General features: G+C 33.7%; 1 protein-coding gene across 3 annotated transcripts in view; it reads left to right on the plus strand.

Moving 5' to 3' along the window:
• The window catches only part of LOC138703664 (15-hydroxyprostaglandin dehydrogenase [NAD(+)]-like), a 161,302-nt gene extending 143,237 nt beyond the window's left edge, over nucleotides 1–18,065 (plus strand). For all 3 annotated transcript variants that reach the window (XM_069831732.1, XM_069831729.1, XM_069831730.1), the window contains exons 6-7: nucleotides 10,314–10,462; nucleotides 17,584–18,065. In XM_069831732.1, coding sequence (XP_069687833.1) covers nucleotides 10,314–10,462; nucleotides 17,584–17,710 — 276 coding nt within the window. In that variant the 3' untranslated portion in view covers nucleotides 17,711–18,065. The remainder of the gene's footprint in view (nucleotides 1–10,313; nucleotides 10,463–17,583) is intronic.
• The last annotated feature ends 1,512 nt before the right edge of the window (nucleotides 18,066–19,577 follow it).

Below are 19,577 nucleotides of genomic sequence, written 5' to 3' on the forward strand. Positions count from 1 at the left end.
TGAAAAAGGTTACTAATATTTTTCAAACCAGTTTTATCAAAGTATGAAAAAAAAACAATTCTGCAGTTAATAATAATAATAATAATAATAATAATAATAATAATAATAATAATAATAATAATAATAATAATTTATTTTAGCTCAACCAGCAAAAAGTACACATACATATGTATGAACTTACAAAGAATTCAACAATTTGATTTAGATAAGAGTTACATGTATACAAGAGTTACTTACGAATTAAACAACAAAATACTATGAACTATTAATTAAACACTGAAATACAAGCTATGTAGCAGAATTAAGCTAAAATACATAGAATGTTAATATATTTCAAATAATGTTAGATAATAGAAAGAGATTATTATGAGACAATTTTGAAAATACAGCACTATCAGGATGCATGTCTAAAGGAAGGAGTAACACTGTAGACAGTGATAGTTTAAGTCAGTATGATTGGAGTGAAATACTAAGAAGGTTATCTTTTAAGCTGTTTTTAAAAGTGTTTATTGTCTTGCAGCCCCTAATACTTTGTGACAGGGAATTCCATTGTCGCGAGGTGGATACTGTAAAAGATGATTGGTAACCATAACATTGTTATGGTCTCTCTGACATCTTTAATATTTTTCCTGCATGTAATAAACACTTATTTCTGAAAAGTAGACTACTCTCAGACATTCAGAGTTATTTATTTTAAAACAATTAATTTTCTTATTTGTCCTATATAAAATATATTACAATTTACATAATGTTTTGCGCCCTAATTTTTCTATTTTCAAAGAAATGGGCATTATTGTAGTCTACCTTTTGCATAAATGCATATTGAATCTGTGTACAAAATTTCATAATTTTATCTCTAATGGTTGTGTAGTTATGAAATAATACGTGTGAAAATTTTCAAATTTTGGAAAATTTAACTTAGAGTAAAGAGTGAATTCTAAAAATATTATTATTAGTAACTTTTTTATACTTTTAATCAGATATTTAAATTGTAATAATCTTGTCGTGGTACCTTGTAATTTTTGTCCAATTGTGAGTTCATTTTCTTATAAAATTTTAGAAATTTAGTGCCTGCATTTTCTGATAATATTTGTGGTCATTCACGTACACATACCCTTAACTTCATACTGAACAAAAAAACTGTGGCACAGGCTGACCTTTAATACAAATGTCTGTACATAAATCATTGTTTATTATACTGGGTGTTCATTTCAAAGTGTGTCATGACGTCACTGTTGTGAATTAGCGATTTGAAGCGAGTTTCAGCTTTTATGTCAGAGAAGTTGCCTATTAATCAAGGCGTTCAATCTGAACTTCAGAACGTGTATGATATAACTTGAACGTAGTAGCAACAGATGGAGGTCTGTAAAGTCTGTGTGCTACCATAACCTCTTTCGAACTGTGTTTTGCGCGGGCAAGTCGTACGCAGGGTATTTGTTATCATCGGTTGCGTACGGCAACATTCCACAACACAAATTAATTGCTCCGTGTCCATGTTGACCGTCGAAGTTAATGTCAACAAATACGTAAGTAATCGTCTTAACCCTCTCCCCATATCCCGACAGTAAGGAAAAACTCACCTCAGTACGTGTTTCCAAACAGTTCACATTCCTGTCACTACTGGCGTTACCGTACGTATCGGTAAGTACTCTTCAGAATGAACGCCGTACTTGCTAGGCAACTTCTCTGGCACCTCTGCGGAAGTGTAGGAAGATTGAATTCTCTAGGCTCATCGGCTAGCCACATGACGGCATACAGCGAGCCATGACATACTTTGAACTGAACACGCAGTAGTAGGCTGCTTAAAGCTCACATGAATTAAAAACAAAAGGCAGTTTATTACAGCAAACATAATTTTATGTCTAAACAAACACTGTACACAAATTGTATTACTTGACCAACCAGCTGGAGTCCAGAGATATTTGATATTTGAAGTTACAATTCTTGAAAATGGCCATGGGAATTAATACGTTTTGAGTTCATATAGTAATAATTATTTTGTAGTTTGAGTCTACAACTTATCAATCATTAATACCGAAACAATTTTCTGTTATTTCACATTACAAGGTTATAATTCCACTAATATTTTCGATTTTTTTTTAATCATGTTCAGGTGGAGAGACATAAAGTGACAAATTGACCATAAATGAAATACAAAAAGAGACATAGCTAAGATAAACACATGTATGAAAACAATGTAAAATTATATAAGATATAGTTCAAAGTCATTTTAACATGTAGGCCTAATAAAACATTTGTAAAGTTTATAAACTAACATCATGTCATATACACCTCACCGATACGAGTGACTGAATGCCAATACTTGGATTCTTTTAAAGACTTTTCTGCTGAACATGGGTTTAAGTTTAAATTTTAAACTTTTGATTATCAATATGTGCATTTTGCGATTTAATCTGGTTATGTAACATCAGAAGATTCAAATAGTGTGGTCATCTTTAAAAGACTATTAGTTTATAAACTTCACAAATGTTTTATTACATGTTAAAATGATTTTGAACCACATCTTATATAATTTTACACTGTTTTCATATATGTTTTTAACTTAGTTTATAATAAGCACATATGTCTCTTCTTGTATTTCACCTATGCTCAATTTGTTAATTTATGTCTCTCCACCTGAAGACGATTTTCAAAAAAATCGAAAATATTAGAGGAATTATAACCTTGTAATGTGAAATAACAGAAAATTGTATCTGTATTAATTGATAAGTTTTAAGACTGAAGCTATAAAATAATTATTACTACATAAACTCCAACTCATCTGAAATTTTAACCTCAATATGACTTTCAAATTTTTTAGTTCAGTCTAACTAGAGAGTCACAATAAATGTATAAATGATTTTCTTAAATTTTCACCATTATCTCATCATAGTGCCCCCCCCCTTAAAAGATTTCTGTAAGATTAGAACCTTCTATTAAAAGTTATTTTAGAAGTCTCGCAAATGTATCTAAATTCTCCCTCCGAAAAATTCATTTTTCACCCATATATGATCATCCCTTTTTCGTTTCTTCCGTTATTTAAAGTCAGAAATCATCTCCTCAAACAAAAAAACTTGCGAATATTAGGCTAGCGCCAAGCGCACTTGACATTATTGTGTCATCGTGTAAAAATAACACCAATTTTACTAGTGCAAAGGTACGACTGGCATGTTAACTAGGACCAATAAATCCATACAAAGGGCAAAATGGAATAATTTGTTCTCGGTTAACATTAAGAATCGAATAATTTATTCGAATAAAAGTTCTCGAATATTTTTATTATTCGGATAAAAGTTCTCGAATACTTTTATTATTCCAATAAAAGTTCTCGAATACTTTTATTATTCCAATAAAAGTTCTCGAATACTTTTATTATTCGAATAAAAGTTCTCGAATACTTTTATTATTCGAATAAAAGTTCTCGAATACTTTTATTATTCGAATACAAGTCCTCGAATACGTGTCCACACCTGCGGAGTAACGGTCAGCGCGTCTGGCCGCGAAACCAGATGGCCAAGGTTCGAATCCCGGTCGGGACAAGTTACCTGGTTGAGGTTTTTTCCGGGGTTTTCCCTCAACCCAATACGAGCAAATGCTGGGTAACTTTCGGTGCTGGACCCCGGACTCATTTCACCGGTATTACCACCTTCATATCATTCCGACGCTAAATAACCTAGATGTTGATATAGCGTCGTAAAATAACCAAATAAAATTAAAAATTAAAATCGAATACTTTTATTATTCGAATAAAAGTTCTCGAATACTTTTATTATTCGAATAAAAGTTCTCGAATATTCTTATTATTCGAATACAAGTCCTCGAATACTTTTATTATTCGAATAAAAGTTCTGGAATACTTTTATTATTCGAATAAAAGTTCTCAAATACTTTTATTATTCGAATAAAAGTTCTCAAATACTTTTATTATTCGAATAAAAGTCCTAGAATACTTTTATTATTCGAATAAAAGTTCTCGAATACTTTTATTATTCGAATACAAGCCCTCGAATACTTTTATTATTCGAATACGGATAAAAGTTCTCGAATATTATTATTATTGGAATACTTTTATTATTCGAATAAAAGTCCTCGAATACTTTTATTATTCGAATAAAAGTTCTCGAATACTTTTATTATTCGAATACAAGTTCTCGAATGCTTTTATTATTCGAATATAAGTTCTCGAATACTTTTATTATTCAAATAAAAGTTCTCGAATACTTTTATTATTCGAATAAAAGCTCTCGAATACTTTTATTATTCGAATAAAAGTTCTCAAATACTTTTATTATTCGAATAAAAGTCCTAGAATACGTTTATTATTGGAATAAAAGTTCTCAAATACTTTTATTATTCGAATAAAAGTTCTCAAATACTTTTATTATTCGAACAAAAATCCTAGAATACTTTTATTATTCGAACAAAAGTTCTCGAATACTTGTATTATTCGAATACAAGTCCTCGAATACTTTTATTATTCGAATAAAAGTTCTCGAATACTTTTATTATTCGAATACAAATCCTCGAATACTTTTATTATTCGAATAAAAGTTCTCGAATACTTTTATTATTCGAATACAAGTCCTCGAATACTTTTATTACTCGAATAAAAGTTCTCGAATTCTTTTATTATTCGAATATAAGTTCTCGAATACTTTTATTATTCAAATAAAAGTTCTCGAATACTTTTATTATTCGAATAAAAGTTCTCGAATATTGTTATTATTCGAATACTTTTATTATTCGAATAAAAGCCCTCGAATACTTTTATTATTCGAATAAAAGTTCTCGAATACTTTTATTATTCGAATACAAGTCCTCGAATACTTTTATTACTCGAATAAAAGTTCTCGAATTCTTTTATTATTCGAATATAAGTTCTCGAATACTTTTATTATTCAAATAAAAGTTCTCGAATACTTTTATTATTCGAATAAAAGTTCTCGAATATTGTTATTATTCGAATACTTTTATTATTCGAATAAAAGCCCTCGAATACTTTTATTATTCGAATAAAAGTTCTCGAATACTTTTATTATTCGAATACAAGTTCTCGAATGCTTTTATTATTAAAATATAAGTTCTTGAATACTTTTATTATTCAAATAAAAGTTCTCGAATACTTTTATTATTCGAATAAAAGCTCTCGAATACTTTTATTACTCGAATAAGAATAAAAGTTCTCGAAAATTTTTATTATTTGAATACAAGTCCTCGAATACTTTTATTATTCGAATATAAGTTCTCGAATGCTTTTATTATTCGAATATAAGTTCTCGAATACTTTTATTATTCAAATAAAAGTTCTCGAATACTTTTATTATTCGAATAAAAGTTCTCGAATACTTTTATTATTCGAATAAGAATAAAAGTTCTCGAATACTTTTATTATTCGAATAGCGATTTCATTGCTAACCGGCAGGTTCTCGCTTCTCAGTTCTCTTATCCAACATCCAGCATGACAGCGATAACGACAGCAGTGACCGCAGTGTATTGTGCAAGCGCAGGAATTTGTATATTTTTCTATTATTCTAATCACATGCTGTAGCTATCTGCAACTGCCGGTAAAGATGTTGATTCTTACGTTCCGTAATTAGACGAGAGAAAGGCAGAGCAGAGAGGTGAGACAGAGAGAAACGATCTGAAGTAACTCTTTATTGCATGCAAATACCTCATGTTTGTAGGCGAGTATAGCAAAATGTATGATTGGTGAGCAATCGGTGTTCTCGAGAACTTCGTTCTCTCTATTTATCTAACATCTGAGCAAAGTATTCGACTAATTGTTCACGATTCGAGATACATCTCGAGAACTTACAAGAATCGAATAAGTCGTTTTTTTTTTCAATACTCCCATCACTAGTGCAAGTCCACCTTTAAATCAGTCAATGTATGCAAGTTCACATACAGTAAATTCTCTGTGATCCGTTGCTATGTCGTCCGTCCGCTTCGTCGTCCGGCATTCACGTGATTTCATAGGCCACGCCTTACTACAAGACGGTACGGAAATTAGTTAACTATCCCTCCATCGTCTGCATAATTGATATGAGTAAATATGATAAGAAAATATTTGTGAACATTTGAATAATACAGTAATTAAATCACCGATTACAATAATTACAATCAGTATATTTTTTAATTTATTCCAATTAACATCAAGGGAAGCTTATTTGCCCCTTATGCATTGTAGCAAGCTAATTCAGTCACACGTTCTTTTTGGATTTTGAAACCAGACGCAATTTTGTATGATGTATATTCTAAAGTACTTTTCGGTAAACATTTGATATTTAAACCGGTTTCGTCACAATTGTATATCTGCTGGAGAGATAATTCTAGTTTGCTCACCAAATCTCGGAATGTAGTTTTATATTCTTCAGCTGCAACGGTATCAGCTGACATCCTCTTTCCACAAATTGCAAGCGGACGAACACCATACTTTTCCCTCCACATTGACAACCACCCATCACTAGCAGAGAAATTATCACCTCCATGTTTCTTAAGCATATCAAGCGCTTTCTCTTTCAGAATCGGACCAGATATTGGAGTACCTTTCCTTCTTTGTTCTTGAAACAATAGAAACAGTTCCTTACCGTATTTGAAAACACTAGGCTGCTTCAATGCACGGCGCTTGTCATTAGAGCTCGTGGATGCACAATATTCTTCCAATGCAGCCCGATTACGCTTCCAGTCATAAATTGTACTTCTTGGGATACCAGAAATAGTTTCCCCTTCATCCAGCCGCTTCAAAATATCCAATTTGTCTTTTAAAAAATAACTAAACTTCGAGCGTTTATAAGTAAATGTCTTAGAAAGCATGGTGAACTTCTTCCACACACAACCTGTGATTCACTGAAAGCACGACGGGGTTGCAAATAGGAGGAGGAAAAAAGTACATGGCGGGGAGGAAGAAGGCACGTACTGTACTGTGAGTAGCCAATAATAATTACCTACCCTACTGTCCGGATGAGAGAGAAATTACTGTACTTCCTATTCGACTACTAATATTGTTCTTGTATATGGCTCACAGAATAGATTAATTATCTCTATAATTTTAACAATTTTATACCATTTTCGGGTTTTTCTATTGAAGATAAAGAATCTCCATGTTATTATTAAAGCTCGGAACTTGGGGACTTGTGTGTCGTGTGCATGAGTAAGGTTACAGGTACAATGTACACAAAGCTCACCCTGCAAGTGCTCAGGGACAGTCGTATGCACTAAGAAAGTGGTCACATCGAGTGACAGGAAGACCGACGACGAAACTGTGTCATGTCGAAGCCAATGACATTCAGAGAATTACAGGTAAACGGTCTGTTTGAGGAATTAGAAAATACGTGTTATTCGAATGGGTATTATAGAAGTTTCAAAATACATTTTTTAAATTTTAGGTACAAAATTTCGTGGAGGACTTCGGAGATACATTACTTTCTTCGAATGGAAAGTTTATATTTTGTAAGTTGTGCCATACACAAACTAGAGGCTGGAAACGGTGAAAGACATTGCAGTCCCTTAAATCGGTGGAAAATTTGTCCACAGCCATGGAACAAGTCGTAGAGGGACCTGCCCTAGTAGTGACACACAAATTGAAAGCTATTTTCGAGAAAATTTTGGGAAATACTTATCTTTCTAGCGACTACTGAAAATCGAATAGAAAACAGTAACAGTGAAAAACATTCCGTATTTTAAGTTTGTTCCCGTCACTTCATGTGAAGTGGAAATAAGTTTCTCTCGTTTCAAATCTTGTTTAACTAACAGGCGAAGAAGTTATGGGTTCCAAAATCTTCAAATGTACGTAGTCATATATTGTAATAAAATGTACAGAGCAGTACAGTAAATTTGATATATTTCTTGTGTTTATTTTCATTATACATATGCTGTAAAATTACGTGTTTCAACCTACCATAATACAATCAATATGTTGTTACAGCCAGAAACCACTTTTATAGCAGAACTGACTGTACCTTCGTTCTGGAAGCGGGAGTTATTGACATGGAAGTCCAGTCGCTTAGCCACGTGCAAAGGCACAAGTCCCCAAGTTCCGAGCTTTGGTTATTATCAGGGAAAGGATTTATATGTAAATACATATTTACTTATAAAGCTAATATAATTTATATTTTGCATTATCTTTATGTTTCACAATGTGTAGGGTTGAAAAATCCTACTTTTATTTTCCATATTTTTCCATATTTTAGAGTTTAGTACATATTTTCGTTAATTTCCATATATTTTCCATATTTCATATAAAACAGTCCATATTATATTAGGTTTAACAATAAAACAAAACAAAATTCCATTAACTTTTAAAAATACATTTCAACAATAGAGATTTAAACACATGTTCAGTAATCCCTTTAACATCAGAGTTATTTGAAAATTAGCAGTCCTATCAACAATGGGAAAGTAAGTTACAAAACTGTATTAATTTAATTTAAAATTTTTAACAGACTTCAGTTGTGCAGCTCAACAGTTAAATGCCAGTCAGAGTACACATAGGTTCAGTTTTGTAAATCATACTATAAAGACGGTAAATATGCCAAAAGTACGTCATTCAGTCAATTTAAAATCAAAACTAACAAGTTACATTTCAGAATTTAAAGAAGATGGTTTATCAACTGACAATAAAATATTATTTTGTAATTTGTGTCAGTGTGCAGTATCATCTACACAAAAGTTCCTGGTGCAACAACACATTACAACTAGTAAACATCAGGCCAACAAACAACTAAATTCCAAGCAGAGACAATTGTTTTTAACACAACCAACAACATCGAATGTAAGATCTGAGTTTAACATCGACCTGTGCCGTTCTCTCATCTCTGCTGATATTCCTCTCTACAAACTAAAGAATAAGGTCTTCAGGGAATTCCTTGAAAAATATACTCAACATACAATCCCGGATGAGTCAACACTTAGGAAGACGTATGCTCCATCCATCTACGATGAGACAATACAGAAGATAAGAGATGAAATTAAAGATAGTTCAATTTGGGTTTCCATTGATGAGACTCCCGACAAAGAAGGTAGACTTGTTGGTAATGTAGTTATCGGTTTGTTAAGTGAACAATATTCTGAACGAATTCTTTTACATTGTGATGTTCTAGAAAAGTGCAATAACAAAACTATAGTTAAACTGTTCAACGAAGCTATGGGTATCCTGTGGCCAAAGGGTATTATGTACGATAATGTGTTATTCTTTATTAGCGATGCTGCCCCTTATATGGTCAAAGCTGGACAAGCATTATCTGTTGTATATCCTAAATTGACTCATTTTACTTGTGTGGCGCATGCATTTCATCGTGTGGCAGAAGTGGTCAGAGACAATTTCCCTAAAGTAGATTTGTTGATTTCATCAGTGAAAAAAGTATTTCTCAAAGCTCCCAGTAGAGTTAACGTGTTGAAAGAAATGTACCCTGAAATTCCATTGCCACCAAAGCCAATTTTAACTAGATGGGGTACATGGCTAGAAGCAGTTGAATATTATGCCGAACATATAGACTCTATTAACAATGTTCTCCTTGCATTGGACTCTGAAGATGCAGTCTCAATTGATACTGCGAAAACAGTTACCTGTGACATAAGTGTGAAGAATGACTTAGCTCACATTCAGCATACATTTTCATGCATCATAAAAACGCTCAAAAGTCTCCAAAATAGGCACCTTTCACTATCTGAAAGTTTTGAAATTATAAATAGTACTGTGGAACAACTGAATCGTGGTAGAGGTAAAGTTGCAGATGCAGTAAGAGCTAAGGTGGACACTGTACTTTCAAAAAACCCTGGATATGAAGAACTACAAAAGGTTGTTGCTGTGATGAGTGGTGAATCAACAGTGAAGATTAACTTGGACTTATCCCCAGCAGACATTGTGAAATTGAATTATGTACCAGTTACTTCTTGTGACGTCGAACGCTCTTTTAGTCAGTATAAATCTATCCTCAGAGACAATAGAAGAAGATTCACTTTTCAGCACTTGAAAGAAATGTTTGTAACCTATTGTTATGGTAACAGACAATAAAAATTGTGTTTTGTTGAAACTACATTGGAAGATAAGGTACGTCCATTATATTTTTTGTTTAGTTTGATTAAAATGTACCAATATTTAACGTACATAGTCATTTTTTTATAATTTTAAGTCCATATTTAATTCCATATTTTGGTAAAAATCCATATTTAATTCCATATTTTGGTAAAAATAACTACATATATATTTACATATTTCATATATTTTTAGTCCATATAAATCCGTTCCCTGGTTATTATATACTTATCATTCTGTTCAATTAATATTTTAATAAGGGAATTTTTATGTTTTCCAGTTCGCACCACTGAGTGCAAGGCACGGAGTCCGAGTTCTCACAATCTGTCCAGGATTTACAGACACTCCAGTCGCGGAAGGAGTACTGATTGGCCTTCAGCAGCTCAGCCTTGACACAGAAGCAATACTGTCAGCAAACCCGATGCAGGAGTGAGTTATGTTTCTACATCTGCACTTCATTCTAATTTTGATCATAGTAGTTCTATTGCCTTCGCGCTATGACTCGAGGGGCAACAAAAAATAAAGAAGGTAAGCTTGAGAAAGCACCGACGTGCAACTTGGGCAAGTGCTACGCATTGGATTCAACTGTTTAGTTGTGCAGCCGGGATGTAGCACACACGTTTGGACCTCTCCGCGCCCACTTATAATAGGCCGATCTCTCGTGTGATTGTCACCAATCGCCCGGAAAATGATTTTGGAATACCATTTTGTTTTGTTTTTTCCGCTTTGGAACCTACATGTTTTGAATACTGAATGAAAAGTATCGTCCTGTTTATTGCCGAATGTCCCTGTGAATGGAATACCGGACATAGAAGTTTGTAAGATGTTATAAAATGTTTGAAAAAATAATATTTTCCTCAAAATCTAACATACTAGTGGCTTGTGCAGCAAATGCTGCAAACTAAGTTCATTAGACGTTCAAATAAACATTTTTCAGATTTATTTTCAATGAAGAATACCAGACATTCTGAAAGTTATTTGCTTCCATTATAATGAAAGATACTCTCTCTCGAGCCAATACTGAAGAGAACCACGCATAAAATATCTACACCACACCGCCATTAAATATATGAAAAAGACCCAACCCCACTTGATTAATAACTATAAAAATATTTGATTTTTAATAATATTATTATCTTACGTAAGTTTTATAGCTGTCAGTAACATATACTACAGTATATATACTATACAGCCGCCACTCAGTAAAATATAGAAATCAAAATCTAATTTAAGTTATTCTCTACATATACTTATATAACCCCAAAACGTTTCACTTTCATATAATCAATATAGCATTAATATGTATAATTAATGAAAAATAGTCACATCACGGCATTAACTACAATAATATTTCATTTCTAATAATAATAATGTCATCAAACCACCTCAAGTTTTGTAGTTTTTAATATCCAATACACAGCTGTACCCAGAAAATTACACCCCACAGAATCGAACCTGTAAATTATTTTTAGTAAGTTAAGTTTTTAATAACCAATTTAATTTGAGCTCTATATATGTCAGCATTCTTGCAGATCACGTCCTTCGTGTAATAATGTTTACTGTAGTGTGTGTTTTGTTTTATTCTGAAATGCAACACGGCCGACTTGATGCTCGCTTCGCTTCTCCTGAATGCAATTAGCTAGTTCTCAAAACTGACGATAGATGGATTTTGGAAAAAAAAAAAAAAAGGAAAATTATGTAGGAAAATTGACATTTCACTGAAAAATACTATTTTTCCGAAAAACTTTGAATTCCAAGCTTCAAAATGAGGGACCATTTAATAAAATCCGTTCAGCCGTTTTCCCGTAATTTCCATTACCAGTTCAAATTATATATACAGATTTTATTCATAAAAAAGAAGGTACAAATATGGAATACTATTAACAAGTTACAAGATTAACAAAATTTTATAGTCAAAAGGCCTCTACTAAGAAAAGCACAGAACAAGCATTCAACATCTTCATTAGAAGGTGTTTTCCAACCGTAATAGTGAATCCAGATGAATCGTCTCTCACGTCTTTTCACGAACTTGTTTTATGGCTTCTTGCATTGCCTTATCATTCCACTGTCCTCTAAGTTTGTTGGAAGGTGAGGTTTTCCCTACTCCTACAGAGTATAAAGATGGACTACTAATAAATAATACTAGTATTTCATATTTATGACACACTGATGTTATAAGTCATAACAGCAAAACATATCATAATTTAAAAAAAATACACTGCAATAAAGGTAGACTATTTCTCTTTAAGAATATACTGTATATAATTCATATTATAACATTATTGAGGAATAACAGTGTATAGCCAAGAAATGGACTTGCCGCCAAAATTTCACTTTCCTCGAAAACCCAATAATGATAAACGCTTCAACAGTTCAGCTTCTAACTGCACACTAACACATTCCCGCGAAAGAGAGTATTAGTGCGTAGTAATTTGAAAGGCTTCCGCTATAATACAATACGTTTCAGGTCGTATATCTCACCCTTTCATATTTATACCCACATTATTTCATACAATAATAATAATAATAATAATAATAATAATAATAATAATAATAATAATAATAATAATAATAAGCAGGATAATAATAAGCAGGTAGGTTATTTTACGGCGCTTTATCAACATCTAGGTTATTTAGCGTCTGAATGAGATGAAGGTGATAATGACGGTGAAATGAGTCCGGGGTCCAGCACCGAAAGTTACCCAGCATTTGCTCATATTGGGTTGAGGAAAAACCCCGGAAAAAACCTCAACCAGGTAACTTGCCCCGACCGGGAATCGAACCCGGGCCACCTGGTTTCGCAGCCAGACGCGCTGACCGTTACTCCATAGGTGTGGACAAATATAATAATAATAATAATAATAATAATAATAATAATAATAATAATAATAATAATGCAAATCAAGATTTCAGGAATAACTCCCTGTAAAGTTGATTTGTATAATTTCGAGGGAAAAATTGTTCCGGAGCCGGGTATCGAACCCGGGACCTTTGGTTTAACGTACCAACGCTCTACCACTGAGGTCTGTGGATATAGAGGGAAAAATTGGATCGGTGTCGGTTAGAGTTCCCGGGTAGCTCAGTGGTAGAGCGTTGCTACGTTAAACCAAAGGTCCCGGGTTTGATACCCGGCTCCGGAACAATTTTTCCCTCGAAATTATACAAATCAACTTTACAGGGAGTTATTCCTCAAATCTTGATTTGCATAATACACGTCACTGTTCGTTAACAGAAAACCACAATTTAAGTCACACGGAGTTAGTGTGCACTCGAAGTTGGTTGCTTGACGGTTGTCAGCCCACTTTGAGGTCTGTGGATATAGAGGGAAAAATTGGATCGGTGTCGGTTAGAGTTCCCGGGTAGCTCAGTGGTAGAGCGTTGGTACGTTAAACCAAAGGTCCCGGGTTCGATACCCGGCTCCGGAACAATTTTTCCCTCGAAATTATACAATAATAATAATAATAATAATAATAATAATAATAATAATAATAATAAATTAAGCTTCCCTTATGAAAAGGTTGCCAGATTTGACAAAGCGTATTAAGGTGGGTTCTCCTGTTATGTCCATTTCCACATATGGCCACCCCCCTATTGTGAGTTAGTTAACCAAAAAATCCGCTAAATTGCAGCAGGAACCAGTGAAAGGGCATCCTGGTATGTTACTTGACCGTTTTCCATCCAGTCAGGTTGAGCAATATGGCGTCAGTTGCCTGTTTTGCGGTTTTCATGTGACCTCTTCTTATTTTTCTCTGGTAAGTCTCCTTCGTTTTATGCATGTTTTTCAAAGACTTGTTTCATGAAAACCATAGTACTCCATTCAGTTTTTAATGTTCTGTTGATTGGTGTTGTCGTTGATGGCGTATCTTTTACGAGTTGTTCATAATCAAACGATTTTCGTGAAAGCTTACCTGCTCCTGATATGGCCATATCAAATGCACCATGGCCATATCAAGTTCATTTCACTTTTATTTTTTTTCACCTGACAAATTTACATGCCTTATAGCTGGGATTACGCAAAAATTTTGTATTTTAAGAAAAACAACTTAATTTTTATGGAAAAACCTGTTTTGACTACACTTTTGAATTATAAAAAAGATTATCGAGTGTCATGTTTATTCATTTTATACCAAAATTCTTTAATTTTAGCACAACTGCGCTATCAAACTGAAAACAATCACGATTTGTAGAACATGGAACAAGGGTGGTCATATCATGTGCACATGTTCCTGATATGGCCACTAGGTAGACTTTTGGAATTGGGACTTTTTGGACAATTAAAGCTATTTTTTGGGGAAAGGAAATTGTTTTAAGAAAGTCCATTAGACTGAGAACTAGTAAGAAAAAAGTGGTTTACATCTTTTTTTCAAAATGGCGGCTAGAAAAATTCTCAAACCTTAGGATGGCCATATCAGGGACACCTATCTTACATATAATTTGGAAACACACCTAAAAGGTAAAATGATTTACATTTGAAACGGTTAGGGAATCGAATATACAAAACATCACAACACTTCCCCTGTTGCTGCTGCTGTTGTTGTTGTTATTATGACCACGTGAATATGTTAGGAAAAAATCCACGAAGTATTAGTGAAAACTCGGGAATTTTACTTGAAGGAAGTGATGAGATAGATTTGGAAGTCTCATGACCAAAATATAGTACGAAATGAAAATATAAAAATTCGAAATTTAGCCTTTGAAGAGATGAAAAAATTCAAATATCTTGACAGTAACAAATATAAATGACACTCGAGAGGAAATTAACCGCAGAATAAATTGGGAAATGATTTTCACTATTCCATTGAGAAGCTTTTGCCATCTAGTCAAACTGCAAATCAGAATTTATAAAACACCGATTGTGAAACTTGGACTCTCACTTTGAGAGAGGAACAGAGGTTAAGAGTATTTGAGATTAAGGTGCTTAGGAAAAAATTTGAGGCTAAGAGGGATGAAGTTACAGCAAAATGGAGAAAGTTGCACAACGCAGAACTGCACGCATTGTTTTCTTCAGCTAACATAATTACAAACATTAAATCCAGATGTTTGAGATGGGCAGGGCACGTAGCTCGTATGTGTGAATCCAGAAATCGTATAGAGTGTTAGTTGGGAGACCTGAAGAAAAAAGACTTTTGGGGACGCTGAGACGTAGGTGGGAGCATAATGTCAAAATGGATTTGAGAGAGGTGAAATATGATGCTAGGGACTGGATTAATCTTGCTCAGGATAAGGATCGATGGCGAGCATATGTGAGGACGGCAATGAACCTCCAGGTTCTCTGAAAATCATTTGTAAGTAAGTAAGCATTATGTTGAGTGTAATTTGTGAGATGGCACTCGAGGAATGATGAAATGATAATGGCAGAAGAACAGATATTCCCGTAGAAATCCTGCTGCATAACTGCATTCTTCACTAGACACGATTATCTTGGGGTTAAACTCCAGTTTCTGTTGGTGCAGGCCGACTGGTCTCTAACTAAACTTCTCAATATCTGCACTGGCTCTATTTAACATTTTCTAAAACAAAGGTGGTGATGGTAAAAATTAATTTTGTGCGAGATCGTGCATATTTGCTTGGTTTCCGCACAAAACCAATCCGCGGAAAGTCTAAAATTCCACATTCAGTATTCCCAACCTAACACACACAACAATTTCCCTCTTCTTACCGCTTAAGTGACATATTTATTTTACTGCTTTAGGCATTTAACATATTATTTTTAGAGACGTTCAATATTTATTTATTTGTCTAATGGCTAGTGCATGATATTTACTATCATTGACTGAGGGAAAAACAAGAAAGTGGTGAACAAAACTACGGATTAAGTAATTAAAAACATTCAGGTTCTGGCTCCCCAGTAGCGGTCGACTTCCTTGGAGGATTTCAGAGCAGGGCATTTTGCAAGATGTTGTCTATCCATGTCTTCCTGTTGATGGCACAAAATGCAGGCTGCTGATGGAAGGATGAAAAGACGATTGAGGTGTTTACCCAGGATGTCATGTTCAGTGTTAAGACGAAAGCTTGCAACTGCTAGTCTTCTGGGTTCAGGAGGTATATCCTTCAGTGATTTCCTACATTGTTGCGAAATGTTTATGTCTAATTCTTGTTGGTAATTATATGCTTGATATATTGTTTTACTGAGCTAAATGACAAAGGTTTCCGTGGGTTAATTTGAGATTGGCACCCTTCTTAGCTAATGTGTCAGCCTGTTCATTCCCATGTAGATTACAATGTCCTGGGATCCACTGTAACACAACTGTTTTGCCACGTTCTTTTAAAGTTGCAAGTATTTTTTGACAATTATTGATTTGTTCTGTGTAGGGGTGATCAGTTTTATTTATGGACAAAATAGCTGCTTTTGAGTCCGAGAGGATGACGGCGTTTGTGAATTTATCCATATGGAATAAAAGTTGATTTAAGGCAACATGTATAGGTTCAATTTCTCCATCATAGGCAGATAGATTATAACCAACTGGGAGAGATAGAAGCAAAATAGATTACTAAAAATACCAGCTCCTACATTTCCTTCAGGGTCTGTTTTCGAGCCATCGGTATTCTTATCCAATAGTCTTCCGGATATCTGATGTTGACGGTTTCAAGGGCCAATTGTTTTAAATTTTCTTTACTGTGTTCATTTTTGGTGATTTGTTCTACGAGGTCTATTTCTGATTGAATTATTTCTATCTGAAGTGGGTTTTGTGGAAGCATTAGAGGTTGAAGGAGATTGGGTATATTGAGATCTTCTTTTAGTTTCTCTGAATATTGGATGAATCCGTGTTGCGTTTTCAGATAACTTTCTGTGTTAAGATATGTGGACAAATAGTCGTCATTACTTCTGATCAGTTTTTCATAAATAATAATGGCTCTCTCTTCTATTGTTGTTACAATATAGAGACGTTCAATATAGTAATAATTATAAATTGGAAACTTACCACTGCAATTTCACCTAAATTGCAATGTTAATTATTGTTTTTAAATATTTGCAAAAATTAAGTAAAGTCTACTACTCCACGAAACTTATTGCATTCCTGATAAAAGTAACATTAAGGAAGCCGTGAAAAAATCAACAAGATTCCAGATGCCGATGTTATTAGTGCAATATGTTATATAAATAATATTGTTAAAATATTAAAATGAAAAATAAATCATTACATAACCTTACCGTTTGTTTTAAGTTCGCATTTAGACTGGGGAAAAAAAAGACAGACGTATATCACGGCCTGCTGGAGTATAGTAAACACAGAAAACATTTTAAAGCAACAATGTTGAAAGTAGATATTTTTGTTTTCCAAAATTTCCGTCATTGAACAGAAACCAAGATGGAGATTTCATTGCAACTAATTAGAAATTCCTCTTTCAGGTATGTAATAAACGATCTTCGCACAAAATAATGTACGATACACGAGCGGTATGTTTTCTTTCAATTCTCGGAAATTAAAAAAGCTCAACTACGTTTCACTTTTTCAAACTTTTCCTCGAACTTGAAAACTTCAACATACCGCTCTTGTAACGCATATTACTATTATGTTCTTGAAATACAATTTGGTGTTTCTTTTCAGACCTGATCACGTAGGAGAAGCCATAATCCACGCTCTACGAGAAGGAGAAACCGGAAGTGTTTGGGTCAGTGGCAAGCGTAGTGCACCTTACAAAGTGGAGTTACCCGAACTCGTTAAAAGCTCTTAAACCCTTCGTCGACTACAAACGAGTGGGAATTACAATGTCTTCAGTTGCATATTATTTTTTGAACGGTGCTTCTATAGTGAGAAAAGTGACATAATGACTTGTAAATCATGTACAGTAGCTAATCCAATCGACTGATTTACCTCGTGTAAAGATGCCAGGAATACTTGTACTTCTTTCCTCGTTGAATTCAAATAAACATTTTTCAGTAGTAACTAGAAAGTAATACAGAGTATCCGAAATACCAGCAGCCAATAAAGCAAAAAAAAAAATGTATTTGCTAATTATGATACACGAATGTGATATTTTACAACATAAACTGAAGTTTGTCTGCAGAATCAAGAGATATCAATATGTGCCTCTCAGTATCACTGCAGACATCCTACCGATAACCATTTTCCCTCCAATTGTTTTGTAACATCGACGCTACTGTGTTTATAATCCTATGATGTAAGTTATGCATGTCACTGACTTGCTGTTGAAAACACTTTATTTAACTTAACCCCACAGGAAAAAATCCAAGGGGAGTTAAATCGGGAGATCGTGGGGGCCATAGAGACACTGCCACCGACGGGACCCCGTCCTGATGGAATGTGTATCCAGAACGAATCTGTGGAACAGCAAATCATCCAGCATATTGAAATAAACTGCAGCTGCACCCCTTTAAACTGACACTCAGCTGTCATTCTGACAGACTTTGTTCTTCATTCTCACTAATTTTACTTTTCATTCAGTTCATATTTCGCGGTTTTAAGTAGGAGAAAATTATGTGGTAGACCTGTATAGGAAGTAAAGATATTTATAGTTTATACAGCCACGAAGCTCAATACGTAGTAAATATGCATCCATAGATAGTTGCTAACCACTAGGATCACTAATATCGCCTCATTATAGACAATGCGAAATAGTATCGGCACAGTCTATTGTTCCTAGCACCCTCATAAATCAAGCTTCGTGACTGTATATACTAGACTGTGGTTTATATCATGTAGATGCTGGACTTTGATACTCGTTTTTTCAATTCATAATTTTCAACATTTTGTAACACTCAAAATGCTATAATCAATGCAGTTTTTCTCCAGTTTCACAGTCAGTGTAATTTTGCACAGAAGTCCACAAAAGCATGTGAAGTAAACTGACACGTATTCTCTTCTGCTATTGAAATTATTCAAATCACCATGTGCTGAGGATGTGATAAGTATCAAAAAATTGAAAAATTAACAACTAAAAGGGTAAATAATTTTTCTCAAAATTAATTAGAAAAATACTAAAAGCATATATCATATTTTACATACATCCATCAGGAATAAAATAAAGACAATACAACTTTAAATAAAAATTATGTAAACTTTGAAAATTGAGACAATTATAATTCAGTATTAGAAAATTACTTATAAGTACACTAATTGGAATATCAAAGTGAAAATTTGTGTATTGCATGTCCACATTTTAATAAGTATGTGGTAAAAGTTTGAAATTAATTGATGTTAATGTAGAAGTTATAAATTCCACAGATCCATAATCTTAAATAACTTAATAGTTCATCAGTGATTATATGTGTCAAAGAGTGTCCAATTCACTGAGGGCTAAAGCAGGGAGATGCACTATCACCTTTACTTATTAACTTCGCTCTAGAATATGCCATCAAGAAAGTTCAGGATAACACAGAGGGTTTGGAATTGAACGGCTTACATCAGCTTCTTGTTTATGCGGATGACGTGAACATGTTAGGAGAAAATCCACAAACGGTTAGGGAAAACGCGGAAATTCTAGTTGAAGCAAGTAAAGCGATAGGGTTAGAAGTAAATCCCGAAAAGACTAAGTATATGATTATGTCTCGTGACCAGAATATTGTACGAAATGGAACTAT

This window comes from Periplaneta americana, chromosome 7 (assembly GCF_040183065.1).
Source record: "Periplaneta americana isolate PAMFEO1 chromosome 7, P.americana_PAMFEO1_priV1, whole genome shotgun sequence".
In the NCBI taxonomy this organism is placed as follows: domain Eukaryota; kingdom Metazoa; phylum Arthropoda; class Insecta; order Blattodea; family Blattidae; genus Periplaneta; species Periplaneta americana.